This window comes from Procambarus clarkii, chromosome 14 (genome assembly GCF_040958095.1).
Source record: "Procambarus clarkii isolate CNS0578487 chromosome 14, FALCON_Pclarkii_2.0, whole genome shotgun sequence".
Classification (NCBI taxonomy): domain Eukaryota; kingdom Metazoa; phylum Arthropoda; class Malacostraca; order Decapoda; family Cambaridae; genus Procambarus; species Procambarus clarkii.
In genome coordinates, this window is record NC_091163.1 from 17,156,074 (window position 1) to 17,169,305 (window position 13,232).

At 45.4% G+C, this 13,232-nt stretch overlaps 1 protein-coding gene across 1 annotated transcript; it reads right to left on the reverse strand.

Moving 5' to 3' along the window:
• Positions 1-43: 43 nt before the first annotated feature.
• On the reverse strand, positions 44-10,895 carry LOC138364741 (glutamine-rich protein 2-like). Its single transcript, XM_069324709.1, has 2 exons — positions 10,644-10,895; positions 44-949 (listed from the first exon to the last, which is right to left on the reverse strand). The coding sequence occupies exons 1-2, from the start codon at positions 10,893-10,895 to the stop codon at positions 44-46; spliced, it is 1,158 nt and encodes a 385-aa protein (XP_069180810.1).
• Positions 10,896-13,232: the final 2,337 nt, after the last annotated feature.

Sequence of the window (13,232 nt, forward strand, 5' to 3'; positions counted from 1 at the left end):
ACAAGCCAGACTCGTTCAAGCCTGACTCGTACAAGCCAGACTCTTACAAGCCAGACTCGTACAAGCCAGACTCGTGCAAGCCAGACTCGTGCAAGCCAGACTCGTACAAGCCAGACTCGTGCAAGCCAGACTCGTGCAAGCCAGACTCGTACAAGCCAGACTCATACAAGCCTGACTCGTAAAAGCCAGACTCGTACAAGCCAGACTCGTACAAGCCAGACTCGTACAAGCCAGACTCGTACAAGCCAGACTCATACAAGCCAGACTCGTACAAGCCAGACTCATACAAGCCTGACTCGTACAAGCCAGACTCATTCAAGCCTGACTCGTACAAGCCAGACTCGTACAAGCTAGACTCATACAAGCCAGACTCGTGCAAGCCAGACTCGTACAAGCAAGACTCGTGCAAGCCAGACTCGTACAAGCCAGACTCGTGCAAGCCAGACTCGTGCAAGCCAGACTCGTAAAAGCCAGACTCGTAAAAGCCAGACTCGTGCAAGCCTGACTCGTGCAAGCCAGACTCGTGCAAGCCAGACTCGTAAAAGCCAGACTCGTAAAAGCCAGACTCGTGCAAGCCTGACTCGTACAAGCCAGACTCGTACAAGCTAGACTCGTACAAGCCAGACTCGTGTAAGCCAGACTCGTACAAGCCAGACTCGTACAAGCCAGACTCGTGCAAGCCAGACTCGTACAAGGCAGACTCGTGCAAGCCACACTCGTGCAAGCCAGACTCGTGCAAGCCAGACTCGTACAAGCCAGACTCGTGCAAGCCAGTCTCGTGCAAGCCAGACTCGTGCAAGCCAGACTCGTACAAGCCAGACTCGTACAAGCCAGACTCGTACAAGCCAGACTCGTGCAAGCCAGACTCGTACAAGCCAGACTCGTACAAGCCAGACTCGTCCAAGCCAGATAAGCGTGTTGGTGGTTGTGAAGTTTGGGAAGCGGTCAGCTGGAGGAGTCATGGCTGGCAAAGTGTCTTGTTATGAACACAACATCAAACATTCCTGGAGTTATTGTGTCGAGTGTGTCGTCACCTAACGCTGCTGACCTAACGGTGACTAACGGGAGGTCTAGCTCCTTGGCCCCGCCTCTGATCACTGGTTGTGATCCTGTTAGGCAACATGTCATTAGTGTGTGTGTTGCTATCAATGTAATGTATTGCTTGAGAAAATTACGTTCTTATTTATTTAACTGAAGAGTTGTACAAAGCGGTAAATCTTCATTGGAAAACTGTTTATCCAGGTAAATGGCCTCGTTAATCTCCATATAAAACAGTCATTGCTCCGCTGATCTGCTCCACAGGTGTCAAGGTCCGATACCTGTACAAGTCGTGTTTATGAACATGATTATCGTATTCTTTCCTTATTGGAGGAAAGATAAGGAGGAACGTGAGTATGATTTCCCTGTCCAGGTCATCCTGTAGTCTCTGTCTATCTTCATCCGTCTTGATTCTTCTCATAATTTTTGCAACCTCAGCAAACATTGAGAGGAACGAGTCTATACTCTTCGGAAGATCGTTTACATATTTCAGAAACAGAATCGGTCTAAATACTGAGCCCTGTGGGACTCCGCTGGTGACATCTCGCCACTCTGATATCTCCCCCCCTCATCGTTACCCGCTGTTTCCTGTTTCTTAAGTACTCCCTTATCCACTGGAGCACCTTCCCTTTACTTCTGCCCGTTGCTCCAACTTTTTTAACAGCCTTTTTTGGGGTACTGTGTCAAAGGCTTTCTGGCAGTCCAGGAAAATGCAGTCAGCCCACCGTTCTCTTTCCTGCCTAATTTTCGTTGCCTGGTCATAGAATTCGATTAAACCTGTGAGGCACGAGTTACCATCTCTGAACCCATGTTGGTGGTGCGTTACAAAGTTATTTCCCTCCAGATGCTCTACGAGCCTTTTCCTCACGATCTTCTCCATCACCTTGCATGGTATAGAAGTTTCGGAAACTGGCCTGTAGTTCAATGCCTCTTGCCTGTTACCCTTCTTGTATATTGCGAATACGTTAGCTGTCTTACAACTTTCTTGTAGGTCTCCGGTTTCCAATGACCTGTTATACACCATAGACAATGGCACATTTAGTGCTTTTACACCTTCCTTTAGTATCCATGCTGAGATTCTGTCAGGCCCAACAGCCTTTGACACATCCAGCTCCAGCAGACACCTTTTGACCTTATCACTGGTGAGGTCAAATTCCACCAAGGTTGCTTGGTTTGCTTCCTCCTCATTTAGTGCAGGGGCTTCTCCTTGTGAGTGTGTGTGTGTGTGTGTGTGTGTGTGTGTGTGTGTGTGTGTGTGTGTGTGTGGGTTTGTGTGTGTGTGTACTCACCTATTTGTACTCGCCTAATTGTGCTTGCGGGGGTTGAGCTTTGACTCATTGGTCCCGCCTCTCAACTGTCAATCAACTGGTGTACAGATTCCTGAGCCTACTGGGCTCTATCATATCTACATTTAAAACTGTGTATGGAGTCAGCCTCCACGACATCACTGCCTAATGCATTTCATCCGTTAACTACTCCGACACTGAACAAGTTCCTTCTAACGTCCCTGTGGCCCATGTGGGTACTCAGTTTCCACCTGTCTCCCCTTGTTCGCGTCCCGCCAGTGTTCAATAGTTTACCTTTGTTTACCCGGTCGATTCCCCTCAGGATTTTGTAGGTTGTGATCATGTCTCCCTTTACTCTTCTGTCTTACAGTGTCGAAAGGTGCATTTCCCACAGCCTATCCTCGTAACTCATGCCTCTTAGTTCTGGGACTAGTCTAGTGGCATACCTTTGGAATTTTTCCAGCTTCGTCTTGTGCTTGACAAGGTACGGGCTCCCTGCTGGGGCCGAATACTCAAGGATTGGTCACACGTATGTGGTGTACAAGATTCTGAGTGATTCGTTACACAGGTTCCTGAACGCTGTTCTGATGTTAGCCAGCCTCGCATATGCCGCAGACGTTATTCTTTTTATGTAGGCTTCAGGAGACAGGTTTGGTGTGATATCAACTCTTAGATCTTTCTCTCTTTCCGTTTCATTAAGTACTTCATCTCCTATTCTGTATCCTGTGTCTGGCCTCTGGTTTCCACTCCCTAGTTTCATTACTTTGCATTTACTCGGGTTAAATTTCAACAGCCATTTGTTGGACCATTCACTCAGTATGTCTAGGGCATATTGTAGCCTCCTACTATCATCCTGTTTCAATCCTCCTAATAATTTTTGCACCATCGGCAAACATTGAGAGAAACGATTCTATACCCTTTTGGGAGATCATTTACATATATCAGAAACAGTATAGGTCCAAGGACTGACCCCTGCGGGACTGCACTTGTAACATCTCGCCAATCTGAGACCTCACTCATCACACAAACTCGTTGTCTCCTGTTGCTTAGGTACTCCTTTATCCAATGGAGTACCTTCCCTTTCACTCCAGCCTGCATCTCCAGCTTTTTCACTAGCCTCTTGTGTGGTACTATATCAAAGGCTTTCTGGCAATCAAAAAATATGCAGTCTGCCCACCCTTTTCTTTCTTGCCTTATTATTGTGGCCTGGTCGTAGAATTCAAGTAACCCTGTGAGGCAGGACCTGCCATCCCTGAACCGATGATGATGCTGGGTTACAAAGTTCTTTCTCTCCAGATGCTCAACTAGCTATCTTCGCACAATCTTCTCCGTCATCTTGCATGGTATGCAGGTTAGGGACACTAGCCTGTAGTTCAGTGCCTCCTGTCTATCCCCTTTCTTGTATATCGGGACTACGTTAGCTGCTTTCCAAATATCTGGCAGTTTCCCTGTTGCCAGTGATTTGTTATACACTATGGAGAGTGGTAGACACAGTTCTTTTGCTCCTTCCTTTAGTATCCAAGGGAAGATTCCATCTTGGCCTATTGCCTTTGTCACATCCAACTCTAGTAAACACGTCCTTACTTCCCCGCTGGTAATCTCAAACTCTTCAAATGGTTCCTGGTTAGCTATTCCCTCTCTTATCTCTGGAATTTCTCCTTGCTCTAAGGTGAAGACCTCCTGGAATTTCTTACTCAGTTCCTCACACACTTCCTAGTCGTTTGTAGTGAATCCTTCTGCCCCTATCCTTAATTTCATAACCTGCTCCTTTACTGTTGTTTTTTCTCTTGATGTGGCTATGCAGCAATTTAGGCTGAGTCTTTGCCTTATTTACGATGTCATTTTCGTATTGTCTTTCTGCCTCTCTTCTCATTCTGACATATTCATTCCTGGCACTCTAGTATCTTTCTCTGTTCTCCAGTGTCCTGTAAGTGTGTGTGTGTGTGTGTGGAAACACCTGTACACCAGTTGATTGACAGTTGAGAGACGGGATCAAAGAGCCGGCGCTCCACCCTTGCAAACACAACTAGGTGATTACGTTCCCCCCCCCCCTACCTCCCCACACACACACACACACACACACACACTGGTCCTCGCAGCAAAACATAAACTACCAACACAAACGACCTAGCATTACTACGGTTACTACTTCAGAAGGAATTGGTCAATCCTTCTGAAGACATATTATTATAATACGAAAGTACTTAAGGAAATTCCTGTTTCAATTCTTCCTCCGTAGTCTGACACTGGCATATATATATATATATATATATATATATATATATATATATATATATATATATATATATATATATATATATATATATATATATATATATATATATATTAGCATTGACCATTCAGAAGTTTGCTTCACGACTGGTCCAATAACTGAGAAGAATGACATATAGGGATAGACTTGAGGACACAAAAAAAACTATCTGTGCATGATGAAATGAGAACTGTAAATTATACATTTAATTGCATAATCAAAATAGTTCGAAGAGAGATGTTTAGAAGCTCAGCTAGTGGTTACTGGGAGAGGTTTCTAGTTCTTCATCTCCCTGACCCCAGCCTGAGGCCAGGCTCGACGAATAAAATAACGAATAAACAAAGAATGAACAAATTAATGACAACAGCTGTATACAATTATAAAAACAGTCACGCAACGAAATGGTTAAGAATGATTGTGGTAAACAATTAACAGTTTGTAAGCCAGGGATCAGGAGTTGAAACTCGGCTTTACAAATCTTGTTTGTCAAGTTCTCTTTGGTATGTAAAAGTTAACACACATTAGTCTGCGACAATTATATAAAATGAAATATAATTCTGGTATTATACCTTCCTATACACACAAATATTTTAAATAACATGTAAGTAAAGATTTTTAACTCGATAAAAGTGTTGCTTCAATATTATATACAAACTCTGGAGACATACACACACACACACACACACACACACACACACACACACACACACACACGCACATGCACACACACGCACGCACACACACACGCAACACGCACACACACACACACAGGCGAGGAGGGAACCCAAAACCAGCTACCCAGTAACACCAGCAGGGAGGACAACCCCACCACCTTCCTCTGCATAGAAAACCCACCTACCCCAAACCCTCCCTGCCCCCACTCAAATGCTCAGCCAAATCTCCCTCCCCCCACACCCAATCCCCACCCTGTTACCCCTCCCCTCTTCCCACCAAGTCCCCCTTCCCCCGTTTCCTTCCCGTTCTCCCTCCCTTTTCTCCCCATATCCTCCCTGTCCCTCCCCCTTAACTTGATCCCCCGCCCCTCATCCCAGTATCCTCTGAGACTCTGTTATCCACCTCACAGATCCTCACACCCATGGAACAGCTTTCCCCACCAGCAGAACACTCACCAAGGAGGCGATTTGAGAAGGGACAGAAGAAAGTGAGCCTCAAAGCGATGTACACTAACATAGATGGAATTACAAATCAAACAAATGAGCTTGGAGAATGGGTACTAGAGGAAAACCCAGACATAATAGCTCTCACAGAAACAAAGCTAACGAAAACCATAACAAATGCAGTGTTCCCACAGGACTATTATGTTATGTAGAAAGAGAGGGAAGGAAGAGGTGGTGGTGGTGGTGGTGTAGCTCTGCTGGTAAGAAAAGGCTGGGATTTTGAGGAGATGGTTATTCAGGGCTGTGAAGGTTTCAGTGACTACATAGCAGGTACCATAACAACTGGAGGGCAAAAAATTATAGTCGTTGTCATATATTATCCACCGCCAAATGACAGAAGACCCAGACAGGAATATGATAGAAACAACATGGCCACCATTAACATAATAGAGAGAGCAGCTTCTGTTGTTAGCAGGAATGAATCTGGTCTACTAATTATGAGAGACTTCAACCATGGGAAGAGAGATTGGGCGAACAGAGACCCGCATGGAGGACCAGAAACATGGAGAGCTAAGCTGCTGGACGTGGCCACAAGAAACTTTCTAAACCAGCACATCAAGGAACAACAAGAATGAGAGGAGAAGATGAACCCGCAATGCTTGATTTGATATTTACCCAAAATGAGTGGGATATAAGGGATGTTAAGATGGAAGCACCCTTGGGAATGAGCGATCACAGTGTATTGAACTTTGAGTACCTGGTAGAGCTAGGAATTATCTCCCCCCAAAAAGAACTAGGAAACAAAAGGCTGGCATACCGAAAAAGAAATTATGAGTAGATGAGAAGTTTCCTAAGTGAAATACCTTGGGACACAGATCTCAGAGATAAGTCTGTACAACCCAAATAAGTCTATGTTACCCAAAAGTGTCAGGAGGCAGTAAACAGGTTCATCCCGGCCCAAAGGGAAAAATCCGAGAAGCAACAGAAGAATCCATGGTATAGTCGGGCATGTATGGAAGAAAAGAAACTGAAAAAAATGGGCGTGGAGGAACTTCCGGAATAACAGAACACCAGAAAGCAGAGAGAGATACCAGAGAACCAGGAATGAGTATGTCAAGGTGAGAAGAGAAGCAGAGAAAAGTTATGAAAATGATATAGCAAACAAAGCCAAGACCGATCCAAAGCTACTCCACAGTCACATCAGAAGGAAAACAACAGTGAAAGAACAGGTTTTGAAACTTAGAACTGGCGAGGGTAGGTATACAGAGAATGACAAAGAGGTGCGTGAAGACCTCAGCAAAAGGTTCCAGGAGGTCTACACAATAGAAAAAGGTGAGGGCACTGTGCTAGAAGAAAGGGAAGTAAACCAGGCGGCCTTGGAAGAGTTTGAAATTACGAGAGAGGAGGTCAAGAGACACCTGCTGGACCTGGATCGTAGAAAGGCTGTTGGTCCAGACGGGATCTCGCCATGGGTACTGAAAGAGTGTGCAGAAGCACTTTGCTTGCCACTGTCCATAGTGTATAGTAAGACACTGTAGACGGGAGACCTACCAGAAGTATGGAAGACGGTGAATATAGTCCCAATATACAAAAAAGGGTGGCAGGCAAGAGGCACTGAACAACAGGCCAGTATCCTTGACTTTTATACCATGCAAGGTGATGGAGAAGATCGTGAGAAAAAACCTGGTAACACATCTGGAGAGAAAGGACTTCGTGACAAATCGCCAACATGGATTCAGGGAGGGTCAATCTTGCCTGACTGGCTTAATAGAATTCTACGATCAGGTGACAAAGATTAAGCAAGAAAGAGAAGGATGGGCGGACTGCATTTTCTTGAATTGTCGGAAAGCCTTTGACACAGTACCGCATAAGAGGCTGGTACTTAAGCTAGAGAGACAAGCAGGTGTAGCTAGTAAGGTGCTCCAGTGGATAAAGGAGTACCTGAGCAATAGGAAGCAGAGAGTTACGGTGAGGGGTGAGACCTCAGATTGGCGTGAAGTCACCAGTGGAGTCCCAGAGGGTTCTGTACTCGGTCCTATCTTGTTTCTGATATAGGTAAATGATCTCCCGGAGGGTATCGATTCATTTCTCTCCATGTTTGCAGACCATGCCAAAATTATGAGAAGGATTAAGACAGAGGAGGACTGCTTGAGGCTTCAAGAAGACCTAGACAAGCTAAAGGAATGGTCAAACAAATGATTGTTAGAGTTTAACCCAAGCAAATGTAATGTGATGAAGAGAGGTGTAGGGAGCAGGAGGCCAGATACAAGGTACCACCTGGGAGAAGAAATACTTCAAGAGTCAGAGAAAGAAAAAGACTTGGGGGTTGATATCACGCCAGATCGGTCTCCTGCAGCCCATATCAAGAGGATAACATCAGCGGCATATGCCAGGCTGGCCAACATAAGAACGGCATTCAGAAACTTGTGAAAGGAATCATTCAGAACTTTGTATACCACATATGTTAGGCTAATTCTAGAGTATGCAGCCCCAGCATGGAATCCATATCTAGTCAAGGATAAGACTAAACTGGAAAAGTTTTAAAGGTTAGCCACCAGACTAGTACCCGAGCTGAGAGGTATGAGCTACGAGGAGATACTCCGGGAATTAAACCTCACTTCGCTGGAAGACAGAAGAGTTAGGGGGGACATGATCACCACATTCAAGATTCTGAAGGGAATTGAGAGGGTAGATTAAGACAGTCTATTTAATACAAGGGGCACACGCACTAGGGGACACAGGTTCAAACTGAGTGTCCAAATGAGCCACAGAGATGTTAGAAAGAACTTTTTTAGTGCCAGAGTGGTTGACAAATGGAATGCATTAGGAGGTGATGTGGTGAAGGCTGAATCCATACACAGTTTCAAGTGTAAATACGATAGAGCCCAATAGGCTCAGGAACCTGTACACCTGTTGATTGACGGTTGAGAGGCGGGACCAAAGAGCTAAAGTTCAACCCCCGCAAGCACAACTAGGTGAGTACACACACACACACACACACACACACACACACACACACACACACACACACACACACACACACACATCAAACCTAACCATAACAATAACACAGCGTCACTAAAAAAGAATTGCCCCCTTCAGAACGACAAGTGATGACAAATGCTATTCCAGGCAACATAATTCTCGTGGAGGCAAGACGGTCCCCATGAGATGAGGTGAAGCTGTAATGAGAGACGTCTTGAGGCAGCATCAGTCATCTCCACAACACTGTCCTCCCTTCACCTCCCTGGTCTATCGTTTACCTCCCCTTATATTGCATTAGGTTCTTGTTGCCCTATTGTCATCATAGAATGTGGGAGAGAGAGAGAGAAAGAGAGAGAGAGAGATAGAGAGAGAGAGAGAGAGAGAGAGAGAGAGAGAGAGAGAGAGAGAGAGAGAGAGAGAGAGAGAGAGAGAGAGAGAGAGAGAGAGAGAGAGAGAGAGAGAGAGAGAGACACAGACAGACGAGAATAAAGAAAATATACATGTTCATAACTTTCCTTGGTATCCCTCTCCGTTTTCAGCTCCAAGTCTCATTTACATGTTAACAATTAAGTGAAGCTCTCAGGACTGACGATATTTTGTAGCGTCAGTAAAAAGCCAAGACACAAAAGAGTGCCAGGGTCACTCTGGGCCATGCCAGAGTGCCTTCCAGGCATGGATGGTCCAGTGAATGATAATGTTGCCTAATGGCTCTGTCTACATTACGCTATTGCGTACTGGGATATATTGTCCAAGTGTTTGCGCAAGTATAGTAGTGTGGTTGTATAGTGGTAGATGATTTGTGCCAACTATACAGTGATACAAGGACACCAGGATCTATCCCCTCCTGAGGATACCAGCATTTATCCTCTCCTGAAGACACTAGCATCTCTCCTCTCCTGAAGACACTAGCATCCCTCCTCTCCTGAGGACACCAGCATCTCTCCTCTCCTGAGGATACCAGCATCTATCCTCTCCTGAAGACACCAGCATCTATCCTCTCCTGAAGACACCAGCATCTATTCTCTCCTGAGGACACCAGCATCTATCCTCTCCTGAAGACACCAGCATCTATTCTCTCCTGAGGACACCAGCATCTATCCTCTCCTGAGGACACCAGCATCTCTCCTTTCCTGAGGACACCAGCATCTCTCCTCTCCTGAGGACACCAGCATCAGCCTCTGGCTTGCAAAGTGTCACCAGCAACTTCCCTGCCACAAGAACATCAATGATTTGTAGCGACACTTTGACATACCACGTCACCCCTTGTCTGGTGGCAGCTGTCGACACCTGCTGAGTATCCACATATTTCGTAAATATGTTTAACCCCCCCCCCCACACACATATATGTTCAAATACACTCACGAACACACACACACACACACATAAATATCGAGCGATGTAAATACTACTGCAGTTGACCAAACACAAACTCTCTAAGAAACAAAAATCGTTATCAACACGAGTGTTTTTCTTTATTTGTTTTATATTAGAAAACGTCCAATACTGAGTGACGAAAGAAAAATTTCCAATAAGGAAGTTTGATGAACGTGTTTTGAGCTTTATAAGCGCGTTATGAGCATTTTAGAAAGGCAGTTTGAGCGTTTAGAAACCCAGCTGCGGGCTTTATAAACACGGTTTGAGCTATATAAACGTGATTTGAGCTTCACAAGCACGTTTTGAGCTTTATAAACGCGTTTTAAATTTCTATAAACGTGGTTTGAGCATTTATTAGCGCGGTCTGAGCTTTATAAACGCAGTTTGAGCTTTTATAAGCGTGGTTTGAGCTTTTATAAACACGTTTTGAGCTTAATAAACGCCGTTTCAGCTTTAAGTAGCACGGTTTAAGCTTTATAGACTTGTTTTGAGCCTTATAAACGCGCATCAGACGGGAGTGATTACGTACCAAATCGTACTATCAATCAATACGAGTTACCACTACCCAACTGAAATTTTGTTTATGTCAAAAAACTTCATATTGTCTCGAGTGATGTCATACATCTTCATGATGTCATACATCTTCATGATGTCATACATCTTCATGATGTCATACATCTTCGTGATGTCATACATCTTCATGATGTCATACATCTTCGTGATGTCATACATCTTCATGATGTCATACATCTTCGTGATGTCATACATCTTCGTGATGTCACACATCTTCGTGATGTCATACATCTTCGTGATGTCATACATCTTCGTGATGTCATACATCTTTAGTGTATATGACATCACGAAGTACTTAATTTTGTTTACTGACGTACTGTGTGTCATGTGGCATATATGACATGTGTGTGAACGCATGACAATATTTTGTACATTATATCTGTTGGACATCATTTCTTCTCAGCGTGTTTCCTATTCCCCCCCCCCTTCCCCCTTCTCCTAGCCGATGATGCCAGCTAGGAGAATAATAAAACACCTAGGCCTCGGAAGTTGCTTTATAACTCTCACTGCACAGCCCCGAAGTCTGTAACAGAGAGAGAGAACGGAATGCATAACACAGCAACCTGTCCTCTGACAAAGAATGTCGCTTTTCGCTAGTATGCGTTACATAAGGCTATAAATTGGCGTACTACAAAATGGAAGCGGGTGGCGAAAGTGACGTACTGCCCCGTTTTCTGTTCTGGGTCCTGTGGTAGGTTACGAGAGTACACCATATATATACAGTTTTCTTGACGTTGGGAAACCTTATAGGAGGACGGGCTGTAATAGTAGCTGTTACTTGTCTTTGTGGGTAAATCCTGAAATCCTCTAAGGTAGGTTGATATAGGAGTATAGTTGCTCCAATCGGTGAAAAAAGTGTCATATAAAAGGCTGTATAAGACTTCCTGTTGCTGCTGACAATGTGTCATCTGCCTGTAAGCAGTATGCGATCTTCCACACTCTTTCAGCAGGACTTTCAACATTATGAAGGTGAATATCATGAGAGGCCTCTTTGGTATGCTGATGCTACATCCATTCACCAACAGTCAGGCGAGTAACGATAACAGGACCCTAGTTTCTGTTTCCTTGTCCTGGGTATTGTTTACTCTCTAATAGCTGATACCTTGTGGTCCACAGGGGTCACCTCTCCTTGACCGATGACGAAGCCTAGGTACTCTAGATGGGCCTTCCCAAACTCACTCTTAGCTAGGTTCACGGTCAGGTTAGCATCTTCCAGCCTCCTGAACAGCTCCCCGAGTCGCTCTAGGTGTGCCTCCCAATCGACGGAGTACACTACTATATCGTCAATGTATACAGTGCAGCCTTCGGCTCCTCTCAGCAACTCGTTCATCATACGTTGAAAACAACTCCCGCTGTTCTTCTTCCCGACGGGCAACAGTTTAAACTGATACAGTCCATCTGGTGTCACAAAAGCTGATATCTTTCTAGCCTCGGGAGTTAACGAGATCTGGTAGTACCCCTTGAGGAGGCAGACCTTGGACACATATCTGGCACTACCTACCTGATCGATGCAATCACTTACCCTGGGCATGGGGTGGGAATCTGCCACAGTGAAGGAGTTCACCTTCCTGTAGTCCGTGCAAATGCGGTATGTATCGTCGCTTTTCTTAACCAGCAAACACGGGGAACTCCACTCGCTGTTGCTGGGCTCGGCAAGGTCATTTTCAAGAAGGTACTCTACCTCCTTCCTCATCAATTCTCGCTTCTCAGGCCTGACCCTATAAGCACTCTGTTTAATGGGCCTGGAGTCCCTCACCTCTACCTCGTGCGTCACACTCTTGTGGCGTCGGGGCACGTCGGTAAAAAGAGATGCATTCTCTCTCAACAGGTCCGTCAGATCCGCTCTCTGTCTTCCTTCCAGGTGTTGAAGCTTGTCGGTGCCGTCCGCCCTGGACCATTTTTCTTCCTCTGCTGGAATCTCTTGATTCACCTGCATGCATATGACCACTTTCTGCTGTAGTTCTCATGGCATTGTTCCGTCCTGCACGGCGGGTCCTCCTTCTTCAAGGTAGAAAGGCTTCAGACTGTCAATATGACACACCTATGTCCTGCGGGGTCTGTCCGGCTTGCTGACTTCATAGCTTACTGGACCCAATCGTCTTAGCACCTTATTCGGTCCCTTAAATTGTGACTCGGTCACACGGCTCTTCCCTGGCCGTAACACCATAACCTGTGACCCAACCTGGAACTCTCTTGGCGTAGCTTTCTTGCCTTACAACTGACATCTTTTGCTGCTCCTCCTTCAAATGCTTTCCTGCTAGCTCTTTCACCAATGCGAGACGGTCCTTAAATTTCTGCACATATTCGCTGACCGTTCTCACGGTCACTCCTGGCGCCCATTGCTCTCTCAGCATGGATAGAGGACTCCGTACCTCATGTCCATATACCAGTTGGAACGGTGAGAAACCCAGTGACTCCACTACTCAGCCCGTATAGCAAACAATGCAGGGTACACTGCCTCATCCCACTCGGCTCCTTGTTCCGCACAGAACACTCTCAAAATGGTTTTCAGTGTGGAGTGAAACTTTCCGATCTCCCCTTGCGACTGCAGTCGGTAGGGCGACGACCGAATCTAAGTTACTCCCC

Bases quoted from the DNA above. Each gene is read 5' to 3' on its own strand.
- LOC138364741 (XM_069324709.1), bottom strand. From the start codon at position 10,895: ATGTATGACATCACGAAGATGTATGACATCACGAAGATGTGTGACATC. The intron at 950-10,643 runs GTTGGGTAGTGG...TGACTCCTCCAG, and splicing joins TTGACATAAACAAAATTTCA to CTGACCGCTTCCCAAACTTC.